Here is a 15,222-nt window from a genome sequence, read left to right as displayed (position 1 = left end):
CGTTGAACTTCTGAAAAGGCATGAGCAGAAATTAAGAGGAGGCTTTGGAAATACAACATACTTGTTGCCCACAGATTTTCAGTCAGTATGTTGTGGGCTGTTTAGGTTGGAAATGAAAGCTGAGGGGATATGTACTCCTAAGTCACCCAGGAGGTGGGTATAATTTGCCCAGGGAAGTGGGTGAGTCACCAGTCTTAGAGGTATTTACAAGAGATATAGATGTGGTGCTTGGGATGTGGTTTAGTGGTGGACTTTACAGTATTAGGTTTACGGTTGAATTCTGTTCCAACCTAAATGATTCTATGATTCTCTAATTGCTAAATAGTGCTCGCCTTTCACCTTAAATATTGAAATAATCCCAGCCAAACAATTAAACGGGAACAGCTGGCTGGGGCAAGAGTTGCATGCACCATGAAGAGACATCATCTCCCCCCTGGTGTGGATGGAGCAAGGCTGTGATGGAGCAACATGCGAGCAGGAGGCCACGTGTCTGCACATCAATTTGGTGGTAGGAGGAGATCCGTGCCCCCTGTCAAGCTCTTCTCTGCCAGCCCCTTGGTATGCCTTCTCCAGCAGATCTGCGTCAGCCCCGGTGCTGGCCTGCAGCCAGCTGGCCTGCCTCCACCTGCCTGTCGCTGCCAGTCATGGGGCGGCCGTGACAGCCCAGTCAGAGGAGGGGACGAGGTGAGAGCCTGTGCCACCGAACTTGTTCCCCCCCAGCAGCCCGATGCAGGAGATGCAAGGAAGTGGCTGCTAGAGCTGAGCTCCAGGGAAAGGGGCAACTGGTCACCAGTCCCAGGAAATGAAGAGGAAGCAATATGAGGGAATGTGGCCCTTTCGGCCAACAGGCAGGTCCCGGGAAGGCAGGTGAGCAGCAATGGTGGCATCTGTTCAGCATTTTGAGGAGAGCCCTGCCTCCTGCCCCAAGACGCTGGCCTGGGTACGTGCCTCCTGCCCTTCATCCCTCTTAGTACGATAAGGTTTTAACCACTCGCCAGAAATGTATGGGACTTGGTAACTGCTGTGGGCATGGAAGGTTGCAACATAAACTTCCCTCTGCTTTGGGATTACACGTCCCAGGGCCAGAAATTATCCTGGTAGCCTGCAAGCAGAGAAGGTGCTTCAGAAAAGAACATGAATGTCTGGCCAATGCCCCAGGCAGGAGGAGGAGGAGGAGGAGGAGGGAGTCCCAGGAGTGCTCACCTCCTTTGCTGCTGATAAATGAGACTTCTCCTCTAGCAGTGCAGATGAGGCTCCGAAACTGTTTAACCTGAGATCTGTTATCCAAAGCCTAATCACTATGATGCGCAAGGGGATACAAAGAGAGATACCCTTATTAAAAATTGCAGTAAATACTTTCTATTTTTGTTAAGCCTTAGTAGGACAGGCTGTGCCTTGGTTCCCTGTACAAGTAAAGTCTGTCCCTTCACAAATCCTGCCTGCATATTCCCAGCGTCGACATCTTCCACTCCCTCCCTCTTGCTCACTCCCTCTCTCTCAGATGATGCAGAGTGCCAGCAAGTCCCTCAATGGTGTCATATCTGTCCTTTTTATTCATTGCAGGGTTTATTTTTAGCTTGAAACAACTGCTTCCTAAAAATGGAGTTCCTAATGACACGGGAGCTGGACACAGCTATGTAAGGTATCCAGGGCTTGGCCTGACAGCTTCTCCTGTCTGTCTCTTTGTTGTGAGCCCAGGACAGCAAAGTTTACTGCTCCCCACCAGCCTTGCAGCATTTGGACTGGTCACTAGGAAGGCAGCAGAAAGAGAAACTCAGTTTAAACTTTACCCGGAGCCTTTGGTCTCCCCCTCTTCCCAAATTAAGGAGGAGAGGGACATTTACCTGCCCTCTGCTGCACTCCAAGGACTCCCCTATGAAGGCGACTTTCTGGATCCTGGCAGGTTTTTACCTGCTTTTCTGCTGCAAGGCAGAAGAGGGACTGAACTTCCCAACTTACGATGGAAAAGACCGAGTGATCGACCTGAATGAGAAGAACTACAAGCAGGCCCTGAAGAAGTATGACATGCTATGCCTGCTCTTCCATGAGCCTGTCAGCTCTGACAAGGTCTCCCAGAAGCAGTTCCAGATGACAGAGATGGTCCTGGAGGTAAGTGTTGCTGCATGTCCTGGCTGGGGTCAACATCAGAGCATTGTTTGGAGCTGTGGAGAGGAGTCACGGGACAGGACAGTCAAAGGGTCTTGTGCATGGTGGGGACTGAGTGCTCAAAATTTTGGCTTTGTTTACTTGGATTTGAGTTAACCACTGAGTTCTGTGAAACCCAGGAAAAAAACCTCTTCTGTGCTCTTCTGGATTGTTTGCTGGGACATAGTCTTTCTGGGTTGCGTGTGAGAAACCCAGGCAATAGAGAGTAACCTTGCAAACCTCAGCAATGTGAACTCAGCTCTGTTGAGTTTTCCCTAATCTTCGCACAGACCTGAGCCCATAGCTTGAAATTTTTAGGTCCTTTCTCATTCTGTGCAAGCCAGTAACCCCCTTGTATTCTGGATTCAGTCCCATTTTCTGTCTCACTAGGAGCAATCAGCCAAGAAGCTTTACCAAACTGTGCTGCAAACGGGCATCCTAGCTCCCCATCTCAAAAGCACCATGTTGGTGCAGCATTAAATCCCTTTTTGTTTTTCTGACACTTGGTTGCCTGCTTGGAATCAGTCTGTAGCTGCTTATTAATGCAACCATTCATTTCTGTGCTGGAAAAAAAGAGTGTTGTTAATTCTTCAGTGAAAGAATGATTAATTAATCCTCAGTAAAATAAATCGTGGTAAAAATTACAAAGTAGATTTGTAGCATTCTTTCTTGTAATGTAGCTGTAATCTAGGGAATCATACAGCATCCATCCTGGATTGTTAGGTGCTTAATTCCCAGGGGCTTACACATATTCCCTCTTAACTAAAAGACACAGTTGGAAAGAAAGTGAGAATTACAGAAGAAACACATAAGCTTTATTTATCAGATCCAGAGAGAAAATGCATTGCAACTCTAGGAGTACAGCAAAAACTGAATTAGAAAATATGCTTGCTGAAGGCTGGGACCTGAAAAATTCAGTGTCAAGTTTGAAGTCTATGGACATCCTCAGCAAGCCTGACAACAAGAAAGATTCAAAAACTAATGAAATTTTGCTCACCCATCAGGAAACACTTGCTCCAGGTGAGTGATCAAATAACATTTGGCAAAGAAAAGAAAAAGCAACATTGAAACTCCAGTTGAAATGTTTATGGTTGGTAGTATAATTGCATTGTTATTTAATAGGATAGCTATTTCGTGCTCAGTAGATGGCAAGCAGTTACTAGATATGTATTTATAGAAACCTGGCAGAAGCAGGTATTTGTTTTGTACTACCAGTTTTAGTCCCCACAACACCTATACCCATGTTAACAATAAGCCATATAAAGAGCCTGATGGCTACAATACAAGCTGTCTTAAAGCTTTTGTTTTGCAGGATTTGATTCAGCAGTGAGTACATTAGCTTAGTTCGCTAGTCATTTGGTTTTCAGCTGCCTCTCTGCCATGGATTTCTTATGTGACCTTGGGCAAGAGATTGAGGATTAGATCCACAGCAGACTTTACACAATTATAGTGCTCCAGTCCACTTAAACTCAGCTACTATCTAACTGTGTCACACATCAGCTGTCACTTTTGACTTTGACCACAAAATTTTCCAAGCACTTGCAATGCTGATTCAGTGCACGTCTCGAAGTTTCACAGTACCACCCCTGGACTGGGAGCTGCAGTAGCAGCGATCGGACAGCCCAAGCACAAGAGCAACCTGCACAATGAGCACTCCTTTGCCTCTGACACTTGAGGGAATCAAACAGGGAGAGGGTTTCAGAGGGCAACAGAGAAGATGAGGATGTGTCCTATCCTGCCTAGGACACAGCCCAGCAAGGTGCTAGTGCTCCCAATTTCTGTACTAACTCAACTGTGAGAACACTTGTGAAAGGAGTGGGCAAGCCAGGTTGTAATCTACCCCCTCTTGTAACAGCGTTCACCTCCCTGACCTCAAACCATAAGATGTTGTGCTGTGGGGGTCACTCTCGATGTCCCCTGCTAGAGCTTTTCCTGCTGTGGGATCCACCACATGTTCACTGGGACAGGGAGAGGGAAAGAAATGGCTGAAGCGGCTCCATGACAGAGGTATGGAGACATTCACCTGCTAGATGAACTGCCTGGGGTCACTCTCACTGGAAGCAGCCAGCAGCTGAGCCCAGCTCTCTGGTAATTTGAGCAAGTACTCAGAGTAGCGAGCTGCTGGGCAGGCGCAGGAGCAGTGACAGGGCTTCTCCTTCCAACCAAACCTGGGAAAAGTTCACTCAGGAAGGCTTTATGTATCTAATTTCAGTAGAGGGTTCAGGGCTCTGAGTGCTGAAGGTCCTTTATGCCTGAAATGAGGTATCTAAGAGGCAAATGCTCCAGCCTTCACTATTGCCTGCTGACCAGCTTGTGAGGTTCCCAGAGTAGGGTGCTGCCTGTAGTAAGATGTTCTTTCCTAGAGCAGCTCACATTTGTCCATCTTACTGTACTGACAGTTTACCTGCTGATTCACAACGAAATGTGCTGCTTCCACAGCCTGGAAAACATCATGTCCTTAGCCCCTTTTCCATACAACGGCACTGATCTCCATCATTAGGAATAATAGAGAACCCTCATCCGAAACACAGACAAATGTGGAGCTAAGCAAAGACCTGAGCTGGGTAGTTAAGTGTTGTTACGTCCTATTGTCTGATGAACATGAGTGTGTGTGCGCATGGGAGGGAATGGGCTTAGTGGATGTCAAGTCCAGAAAACCCACAAAGAATCCACCTTTCTGTTTCTTGCCCACACACCTTAGAAAAAATGTATATAATTCCAAAGACCTGAAGAAATATCTTAGACACCAAGAAAAGAACAGGAGTATGCAGCTCATGGTAGTAACAAGCTCTGACTGGGTCTTCTCCCATGAGTGAGGAGCATGTGAGGCTTCTCAACTGGGTCCTTTGGTGTCTAACAGAGGTTGAGCTGAGGTGGCAACCTTTCTTTCAGGGCACTTCAGTCTCTTCACTTCCAAGTCCTTGCTCTTCATGAAACTTGTAACAGCTTTATTCTGCTTGAGATCCCTTCCTCCAGAAAATTTGGCTGAAAGGGGCCAATAGCTAGAAAAATTTCCTTCCCAGGACAAAACCCCAGCATGCAGGACTGACTGACACTGTCAAAAGTTCAAGGTGCACACCAGCTATCACCAGAAAAGGGATGCCATCATTAGGCTGATATTTCTGTGGGACAGCAGATGGGGTCTTTGGTTCCGCATATCCAGGTGTAGTGGGAACTGTTACTGGATTCCCAGGAAGCTCAGGATTCCTTTCCAGGTTAGGAAGGGAATGGAGGTGAAGACCATCATGAAGCACTCCTGACAGCTCCTGCCACCTATATTGCTGGATGCTAACTGGTGAGGACAGGGTACAGGGACAACCGAGCCCCTCTGGTTGCAGAAGGAGCTTCTTTGGACCTTCCTTTGTACATGACAACAGCCTCAAAGGTGGCAGTGCCAGCCCCTCAGATCAGGGTGGGAAAGCTGGGAGTTGTCTGGCTAGTCTGCCAGGAAAACAGTAAAAGCAATGTTTAGAGATGCAGCTGCCTGCTGCTTTCTGGCTAAGATGGAAAAGGGTTGAGGAAGGATTGTAATAAGACAACTCAAGGCAGAGACAGCATGAGCACAGGTTGGTTCACAGCTGAAGTTCAAGGGGACTTCCCAGTTGCTTGCCTTTCTCTTATGACTCCACACTGCACCACTGACTACTGAAAAGCACCTGCAGCTTGACTGGGGAAAACCCTCTATACAGGGCAATGCCAGAGGTTGAACCAGGCAGTTCCAGAGCTAACAGAAGCTATCCGTACTCTGTGGTGATGTTTACAAGAGCCCTGTGTGTGCCATGAGGTGAGCACACTGAAGCAGATGAAACAGCCAAAGACAAGGTTTCACAATAAGTATTTAACAGACCATTTAATAGACCAGTAAGAAAAAAAGCTACTTGTCCTGAAAGGTCTCAGCTTTAATGAAGAAGAGGCAAAAGAGGAAAAGACCAAAGTAGTAGAGCTGAGAGATATTAGTTCTGCTTTTCTTCTCCTCCGTAGCTCCCTTGCCATCCTGTCTCACACCACCACTTCTCATACATTCTCCCTTCACAGAATAACAGAACCAAAGGATGATTAGAGTTGGAAGGAACCTCCGGAGATCATCTAGTCCAACCCACTTGCTAAAGCAGGTTCAACCAAAGCAAGTCACACAGGAAAGTGTCCAGGCAGGTTTTGAATGTCTCCAGAGAAGGAGACTCCATAACCTCTCTGTTCCAGTGCTCTGGCACCCTCAAAGTAAATAAGTTTTTCCTAATATTCAGATGGAACTTCCTGTGCTTCAGTCTGTGCCCCTTCTCCCTCTCATCTCTGAATCTCCCAAATATTGCATCTTCCAGTAGGCCAGACCCTGTTTCTAGAAATCCTGTAGCAAGAATAATGAGCCATAGGGTTAGGGGCTGTCCTGCATTTGAGAAGCTCTCTCCAGCAGTTGAGGTTGTGTCACTGTCACAGCAGGCTTCCTGCAATGCACTCCTTCCTTTACCCCCTCCTTCACTGAAACTTGCTCAGTCCTGGCTCCCCTGTCGTTCTTCCCTTGTCATCTGTGTGCATGTGTAATATCCTTAAAGAAAAAAAGAGGTTAGTCAAGCCCAAATATTTTAGGCTCTTCAATGCAACAGCGCCCCTGGGCTGAAAATTCATGGAGAATTGCCCAAGCACAAACCAGTCTGATTAGAAGTAAGAGAAGAGGGACATGGTTTTCCCTTTCCAGTTGAGGTCTAGGGTCAGCCCAGCCTCTAGCAATAAATGGCAGAACAAGGTGAAGCACCTTAAAATACTTGACCAGTTCTGTAACACAAAGGAAAATTTATCCTACAAACCTGGGAATATAAATCCATGAGCTTACGTTGCATGGGACCCTCCCAGTGCCCAGCCATAGCCAGTAGCTACCTGTGGTGTGAGAGGAAAAGATGATAGATTTTGAATCCAGTAGAAGGCATGGGTTAAAATGGAGAAGGCCTACCTCACAGCTCACCTGAGAACAAGTATTTATATTCAAGTCTTGAAATTACTGAAGCTCGCAGCTCAGGATGAAAAAACTGGTACAAGGTCTGATGGTTTTAGAATAGTTCTACCCACATGGTCTTGAAATCTGTTGAGAGCAGGTGAAGCCCATGAGAGTTCAGAGCCATGTAATATATAGCAAGAAAGTCTTCTCTGCTTCTAATGCAACACAGAAAAAAAGTTTACAAGTTTAGGTCTGTGCAGTTTATCCCAGAAATTCATAGGAACCAGGAGATGTGATTCTAGTTTATCCCTATCTCTATGTAGAGTACAAACATAAACCCAAACCTTTTCTTGAAACACCCTGCTGGTTTTTTTCACAGACTCAGATTTCAGTTCTTTTCTTTGAAAATGAGTATGTTCACGAGACAGTGCCTCATTTCCTGGTCTGGGTAGACATGTTATACAAGACATGTTCACAGAAACTATCAGGTCTCTCGGTTCCTACAGAGCAAGTCCTAAGGGTGAGAGACAAGGCATACTTGGATGGGTAGGTATGTGTAGAAGTCTACAGTGCAAGTGCCTTGTACATACGTGTACTAAAAGAGGCGTTTTTGTTTTCATTGCTACTAAAGCAGTGCCTTCCACTACAGATAGTTAACGCAAAAATAAGGAAGGAAGGGAAAGAAAAGGAAAAAGCGTGCACTGATTACTTTGTCTTTTGAGGCCATGTAAGTAGGTCTCAATTCATAAACAGTCAGCAGAGAAAGAGCACTGATTTTTAGCAGTAGCACTTAGGAGGATTTGACTCACTGACATGCCAGTCACAAAAACAAGTTACAGAGAGGCAAGTACCTGTTTCACAGATGGGCACACTGACATCCAGGGACAAGTATGTGATTTTAGTCTTTCTATATGACAATGGCAGGAACAATTTCCAGTGCTGCTTTTGCTGGTTTTGCCCAGGTTCATGGAAGTCCTTCCTGACAGTTCCCAGTAGTGAACTGGTACTGCCTGCATGAGCCATATCTAGCGTAAGACCCCACTTTCAGTTTCATACTGCTCTTTGAAAGGCACTTTTCGCAGCTGCTAAAGTATGGTCAGAGAGGGGTGTACTGATGGCAGTTCTCCGAGCAGAGACTAGAGCAGAGACAAGATCTCAGGATCTAATGGAAATCAAACTGGTTTTATCCAGAGATCAGAATTTGTGCAAATGTCACTTGGAGACATGGCAGCTCCCTGTGAGCTTGAGTTTGCTTGCAGACACAGTGCAAGGCTAAGCCTGCTTGGGCTTTGCAGGCTTTCTCAGCGCTGAAGTGAGGAGCTCTTCTCACTGTCCAGCAGCAGAGCAGAGAAACTCTGTAGGTGCCACACAAGACCTTAAGCTGCATGGTATCAGCTACCCTGCCACACTAGTCAGTTCCCCCCAAAAAGTGCCAGCAAGGGTTTCCCATGCCTTCATGCTGGTCTGGGTCCCAGGAGCCAGGGTCTCACTCCTATATGACAAGGTGCTTTTGCCCTGTCCTCAGTGGGAGGCTTCAAAAGGCTTAGTTTGAGCTCATGCTCTCCTACTCAGTGGATATGTGTGCTGTTTATAGTTTTCATTTCATGTTCTCTGCCCTAGACCTTGACATTTCTCAGGACCCTGCCTACAGGCTGGGGCAGCTGTTGCTCTGCCAGGCAGAACAGGTATGGTGGGCCTTGCCGTGCTTGCCCATCGTGACCTTAACCCAGAGCTTGGTGTGCCAGTGCCCTTAATCTAAAACCAAACTAATCAAAGCCTGTGACTGCCCTTCCTTCATGCCTGAGCTTCATTTTGTGGAGAGAGTAGAAAGGGGATACAATAATTAATTTTAAACACCCAAGAGAGAGAAGAGCTATTTAAGCACAAAGCCTAAGGACAAATGGGCTATGAATAAACCAAGTTTGGAAACTGGGAAGTCCCTAATCATCAGAGGGGGAAGATGTCAAGGGAAGAACAGCCCAATGAGTTTTAAATGGACACCGACCAGGTTGTGACAGAGATTAAATGACATAGTCCTGGTTTGATGACTAAAGATGTCCTTTTGCAGCCTCTGTCCCTGAATAACATCCATGGCCTAGGAAAGAAGCGACTTGGCAACGTCCAAGAGATCCTTTTTTTTTTTTCCCTCTCCTTTGCACACTGGGATTTACCTACATACATGAGACAAAACCTTGCCGGAGGAAATAGAGCACACAGTAAAGAAATCAGTTCCCCGGGGGACCACAGAGCAGGCGTTTGCTCCTCCCCTCCCTGGCACCTCGGGACAGCGAGTGCTCCCTCCTAAGCAGTGCTGATGGTGCTCATTCCTCTGCACTCTCTGGTACAGCTTTGGTGAGGGCCAGTTGTTGCATATGATACATCCTTTTTCTGGGAACCCTGTCTAGTCCTGGCAGGAGACAAACTGCCGCCAGCTTAGCAGACCTCTGACACCTCAAAACCTAAGTAATGAGGGCTGCATGATTTTAAAGTCTTCCTCAGTTCTTATTTCTCTCTGCTCACTCCTTGGCTAAAAGGCCTTTCTTGTCTCAAAGACTCCTCCATTCCCCCAGGGTCCCCCCCTCATTGATGTAGGGTGGGAGCTCCCATCTCCTGCTATCAGCATTTTGGGCTCTACAGGGTTTCAGAGATCACAGTATCACAGTATGTTTGGGATTGGAAGGGACCTCAAAAGATCATCTAGTCCAATCCCCCTGCTGGAGCAGGAACGCCTAGGTGAGGTCGCACAGGAACATGTCCAGGCGGGTTTTGAATGACTCCAGAGAAGGAGACTCCACAACCCCCCTGGGCAGCCTGTTCCAGTGCTCTGTCACCCTTACTGAGAAGTTTCCTCTCAAATTTAAGTGGAACCTCTTGTGCTCGAGCTTGATCCCATTACCCCTTGTCCTATCATTGTTTGCCACCAAGAAGAGCCTGGCTCCATCCTCATGGCACTCACCTTTTATATACTTATAGACATTAATAAGGTCCCTCCTTAGTCTCCTCTTCTCCAAACTAAAGAGACCCAGCTCCCTCAGACTTTCTTCATAAGGGAGGTGCTCCACTCCCTTAATCATCTTTGTTGCCCTACGCTGGACCCTGTGATGCTGCATCACACCCACTTGGTCAGAAACTTGAGAAATCTGGCTTGTTTCTGGGAGCTGGAGGTGTAGGAATGACATGGGCAATGGTTTGCAGAGGTGAACAAGCTGAATATCACGCATGCTTCCCTCCTCCAACACCAACTGAAAGGAGCCACCTTGCATCCTGCATGGGCTTCATAGCAGCACCCAGCCTTTGCTTTCAAAGCGGCCTCTCTGAGTCCAGAAAGACAACAAGGCTGCAGTAGCCTCACTTTTGTTGAGGACAGCCCCCAGGTTGTGCCTCTGGTCTCTGTTTTGTTGAAGAGCAGCTTAGCAGGGTGGCCCCTGGGCACCAACCCAGACCCCACAGCCTGGGTCAGCACATGCACACACGCACGCACGCCTGCCCTGGGCTGTCCTTGCCATGCAAGCTGCCCAGCTGAGTTGGCAAAACATCTGTGATGCAGGGCCAGCAGGGACTGGCCAGGAACAGCAGCAGGTGGCCCCTGCACCCCTGGGTGCTCAGTGGCACAGGCACCGGCCCCGGTTAGCTCACGGCTGGGGAGGCTGAGCTTTAGCTTACAGCTCGCTAAAATTAGGGATGCCCGATGCGGATAAAAATACAAACTATGTGAAACCTTTAGGGAGGCAGCCAAAGAGCACAGCATTTGTTTGACTGAGCTGAGTGGCTGCGTGGCAGTTAAAGCCCTGGAGCGGTGTTCTTGGAAGCGTTACCTGCGAAAGCCACCTCTGTGGGAGTGACCTTTACATGTTCCATATTTGGGGACTTGCCTTTTAGTCCAAGGAGCAGTGACCCCCTGAGATGGCAGGTTCAGCTGTAAACAGCCTCTCTGGGCAGCTCAGGTGGTGGAAAAGGGCATGAAGGTGGGATCGATACACTCTCCCCTGGTCCCACTGCCAGGAGGGTGGCTTTTCTAGTGGTAGCTGCTCAGCAGGCTTCTGCCCCTTCCCTTTGACCACCATAACACTTCAGAACTCCTAATCCACCAGCATGAATTATTCAAGAACCCAAAATGTTGTTGGTGGGGTATGCAAGGGGATGCTAGAGGAGGCAGCACAGTATTAGGAAGGACAGATACCCCTCTGCTCTCCAACAAACTGCCCACCAGCTTGAACAACAGCAAAGCCAACCATAGCAGGAACGCATGAGTCCTGCATAAGGATTCAAAGCTTTTGGGGAAATACCCTAGACTTTTACCATCTCCTTCTATTGCTTCTGAAAATAAAAACATAATGTTTTGGGATATATAATCATTGTCATTGCATCAACCAAGTTCTGACCTGCAACATAAACTGCGGTTTTAAAGAGAGTAGGAGAGAAACAGTGAAGAAGTGTAAAGAAGGTGGCATTTCTTGAGGGACATTTCCTCATAATCTCCCGTTGCTTTTCTCCTTGCATTACTTGAGCTCTGTTCTTCCACCACTGCCAGCTAGGAAAACAGAAAGTTCCCCATGCTCAAGAGAAGGTTACTCATTGTGGCTCTTACAGAGAATCAAAAGTCCCCAGCACCCTGAGCCGAATCTGAGCAGCTGGAATAGGAGTGAAATGGTGACACTTATGCTGCTCTATAACCTAGGATTTCAGAATGACCCTGTGAGTCTTCTTAAATGTCTCAAAGTTTCCCAACATCACACCCAGGTTCAGATAGGTGTGGTGGGTGTGAATGTGAGATGTTCTGGCAGGGAGTTGTTTCTTTCCATCCCCATTATTCAGATTGCCTGTAGCTGTTGACACCAGCCAAGATGAGGTGGTTCTTGTTTACATGGTGGTACTTAAGCTTGACTTTGGGCTGGCACCTCTCACACACCCCAGAGGGCCATGCATGCCCTCACGCTCACCCAAATTCAAGTATGGCTATCACTTGAGGGAAGCAGAAGAAAAAAGAAGTGCTCTCAGACTCACACCTCCTTTTCCCAAGGCTGCACAAGACACAGCTTGTGATCTTGTGGCTAGTAAGCGTGCACTGCAAAGTCTTCATGCACACAAGAGGAGGGCTGCAAACCATGCATGAGATATGAGGTTACAAGCTACCGGGATCTTTGCTCATGCTCTCAGCCAGCTCTGCCTGCCCAAAGATCCTGCCATACCTCAGGGACTGCATGACCAGTTAGGTCCAGTTCTTCCAGGGAAGTTTCACCCCTCTATGCAGCTGTTGAAGCTAAATTACTCGCTATAGAGGCTGACACAAAGGCAAGGGCTCTGGCCGGCCAAGACTTCAAGCGACACAAATTTGAAGGGAGGAGGAGGAGAGGGAGGAGGAGGGGCTGTGTTCTTACATTACAGCTGCCTCTGTCCCAATGTCCTGAGCCAAGAGGATTGTCAAGATTAGAAACATTATCTGCATTCAAATCCCACTAGTATTATGGAATCAGAAAATACTGTAAGGGGATATATAAATGCTTGATACTGTAATGAGCAGGGGGCAACTAGCCAAGCTGCTGTGCCTCTGGCATACTCTGTATTTTGCTGCCTTATAGGGTTCAAATATAGGTGTGGGAATACATCCTCATCTAAGCACTGATCGGACTGACCTGCTACAGTGGAAAGCAGTGAAAGCACATGCAGGAGCAATGTCTAGCCCCTGCACAGCTCCACTAGAAAAAGCCACTATAGGTACTGACACCCTGGAAAGGTCTCCTGCCTCCGGATGCTGACACAGTGGAAAGAACTCCTGAAAGTTTCATGTTGCATAAAGATTCCCCTGGTGCAGGATTCCAGTGCTCTGCAGATAGGCATAGGCTGCACCACTCACCTCATTATCTCATTAGCTTGAAAGTCACATACCATCACATGTCTTCTCTTGGGACGGGCTTCTTCAAAGGAAGATCTCCAAACAGTTGCACCCATGGTACTACACTTCCTAGAGAGTCTCACTAGGCACAGTCACACAAGCCCTGACACACCAGCAGGCACACCTCCAGCATTACTGTAACCTTTTCTCTCTCCTGAGTCCTAATGAAGTGCACACTCCCACAGTTTCATACAAAGAGGCTTTCATCCCTTCACCCACATTTTCTAGACGTTTGCTCTTTCCCAGCAAGCTTCCATGCTCACAGTTACATGGCTGCACCCACAGCCCCCACAAAGTGCTACCTTACCTACACTGCATACTGTCACATATTACTCCTCATTAACATTTCCTCTCTTGCAAACATCTCTGCTCATGCCCAGCTACTTGTCTGCAGCAGGTGTTGCAACCTCACATGATGAAGGCACATTTCTGAGCTTCTTCAAACACCCCCAAGAAATTCTAACCACCTCCTGTGAGTAGGAGTCAAGAACTATTGGGCTTAAACTGCCTTGACTTTGTCTGGCACGTGGCTAACATAGCTGTAAGGAAGTAGCTAGATCAAGTATGGACTGGACCGGACAAGCCTGGACAGTCTTTTTCCCTTGGGCTTTCTGTGTCTTACCAGAACCAGAGTCTCAGTGTTGACTCTGATAAACCTCTTGCTGCTCTATACAATTTCCTCAGGGCAGGGAATTGCTGACAATGTTCCCTAAAGATGGTGATCCCACAGGCTCTGTCCCTTTGTCCCATAAAGGCAGATCTCCATAACTGGGAAGAGAAAACAACATCTCCCACTACCACCTGTTTGCAGATATCTAGGGAGCTCACAAGAGTTGTCTATCTCTCTTTGTGTTATCAGGTACCAGCTGCTCTCAGGTGCTCTAATGTGGATGGCCATGGCCTGAGCCAGGAGATGGGATGCCAGACCAGTCAGACAAAAGCTTAGGTGCTTTATCAATGGATGTGCAATTACAGACAAGTGCTCTGCCCTGTTCAGGCAATGTGCCCTGTAAGCACAAGCCCTGAACGTGTGACTTCACCTTAATTTCAAAGCACTGGCAGGGGGCAAGGAAAGAGCATAGAGACCACGTATTTCTTGCACAATACAGAGCACCCCTTTTGCCTCACACAATGGCATTTCTCCCCAAAGACAATAAGCCAGGTAGATGCAGGAGGATTAAGGCTGCAGTGATGCCACAATGGCTGGTGGAGAATATGTCCCTCTGGAGGGCTTCCAGACAGGCCCGGCGACACATATTTGGTGGAAGGGAGAAGACCCTTGTTCTCCATCATTTCCCTTCACCCAAACAAGGCCCCTGAGACCTCACCAGGGTGCCTGCTATCTCCTCCAGGATTTTGGGGAAGGGCTGGACACTGCCAGTACGGGAAGCTGGCCTGCCCCATGACACCCCAGGATGCAGGTGAGGGGGCTGCCCCATGGCTTGTGCTCTCTGATGCCTTTAATTGCTGCTGGCTCTTGCAGGAGCCAGGCACAGGAGGAGGCTATTTATAGCAGGGGAGCAAAGGGGCTGCATGGCCTTGGGGGCAGTGCTGCTGGGTGACATTCAAACCAGCTTTGAGGCTGGGGGAGGGTGCCAAAACAGGTCCTGGGGGAGGGCGTCCCTCATAAATCAGCCCGCCATCTCTCTGGCCACGGCTTTTCTTCTGCCCTTCTCCAGCCTCTCACCATCAAGCACAGGCAGCTGTGCCCTAATAGGGACATTCTTGTCTTGGAGGCCCCAAACTCCTTGTCTGCGTTGCGCTGCCCCCACTTCATCTGACAGAGTTGGGAGGGGGGACAGTGAGAAGACCATCAGCATGAGAAGCATTTGGGGAGCAGAGAGGAAGAAGGAGGAGGAGGGGGCTCTTACAGCTGCTTGGTGGTCTCAGAGCATCATTACCACCTTGTAGGGTCTCTGGCGTGTTTGTAGTGGGGCTAAGTCAGTCATCTGGTCAGTAAGTGGGCTCATTTTCCAGGGTCACTGCATCTCTACGGAGCCCATCTGGAATTCACAGGGTCTCACCCAGGGCTGCTTGCACCATGGGGAACTTGCAGAGTGTCTCTCCTTTCCTCACATATCTATTTTCACAAAACAGGCAGGAACTTGATATCTTCAAGAGGCCCCTTCGTCAAAAATGGTGGGAATGGGAGGCAGTGATTTTGTGAAGCTGCGAGGAGACAAATGTGAGCACGGCTGGGATTAGACCCATTTCTTTAGGGAAAAGAGGGGACAAGAAACAGGAGAGGTGACTG

The 15,222-nt window shown here is 48.0% G+C and overlaps 1 protein-coding gene across 1 annotated transcript in view; it reads left to right on the top strand.

Moving 5' to 3' along the window:
- The first annotated feature begins 1,681 nt into the window (after window positions 1–1,681).
- Window positions 1,682–15,222, top strand: part of CASQ2 (calsequestrin 2) — a 35,323-nt gene continuing 21,782 nt past the window's right edge. Inside the window, exon 1 of the mRNA XM_005511447.4 lies at window positions 1,682–2,109. Within this exon, the coding sequence (XP_005511504.1) occupies window positions 1,876–2,109 (234 nt within the window). The 5' untranslated portion in view covers window positions 1,682–1,875. The remainder of the gene's footprint in view (window positions 2,110–15,222) is intronic.

The sequence above is a fragment of the Columba livia genome, chromosome 1 (genome assembly GCF_036013475.1).
Source record: "Columba livia isolate bColLiv1 breed racing homer chromosome 1, bColLiv1.pat.W.v2, whole genome shotgun sequence".
Classification (NCBI taxonomy): domain Eukaryota; kingdom Metazoa; phylum Chordata; class Aves; order Columbiformes; family Columbidae; genus Columba; species Columba livia.
Note: the sequence above shows the minus strand (reverse complement) of the source record. Positions and strands in the feature narration are given on the sequence as shown.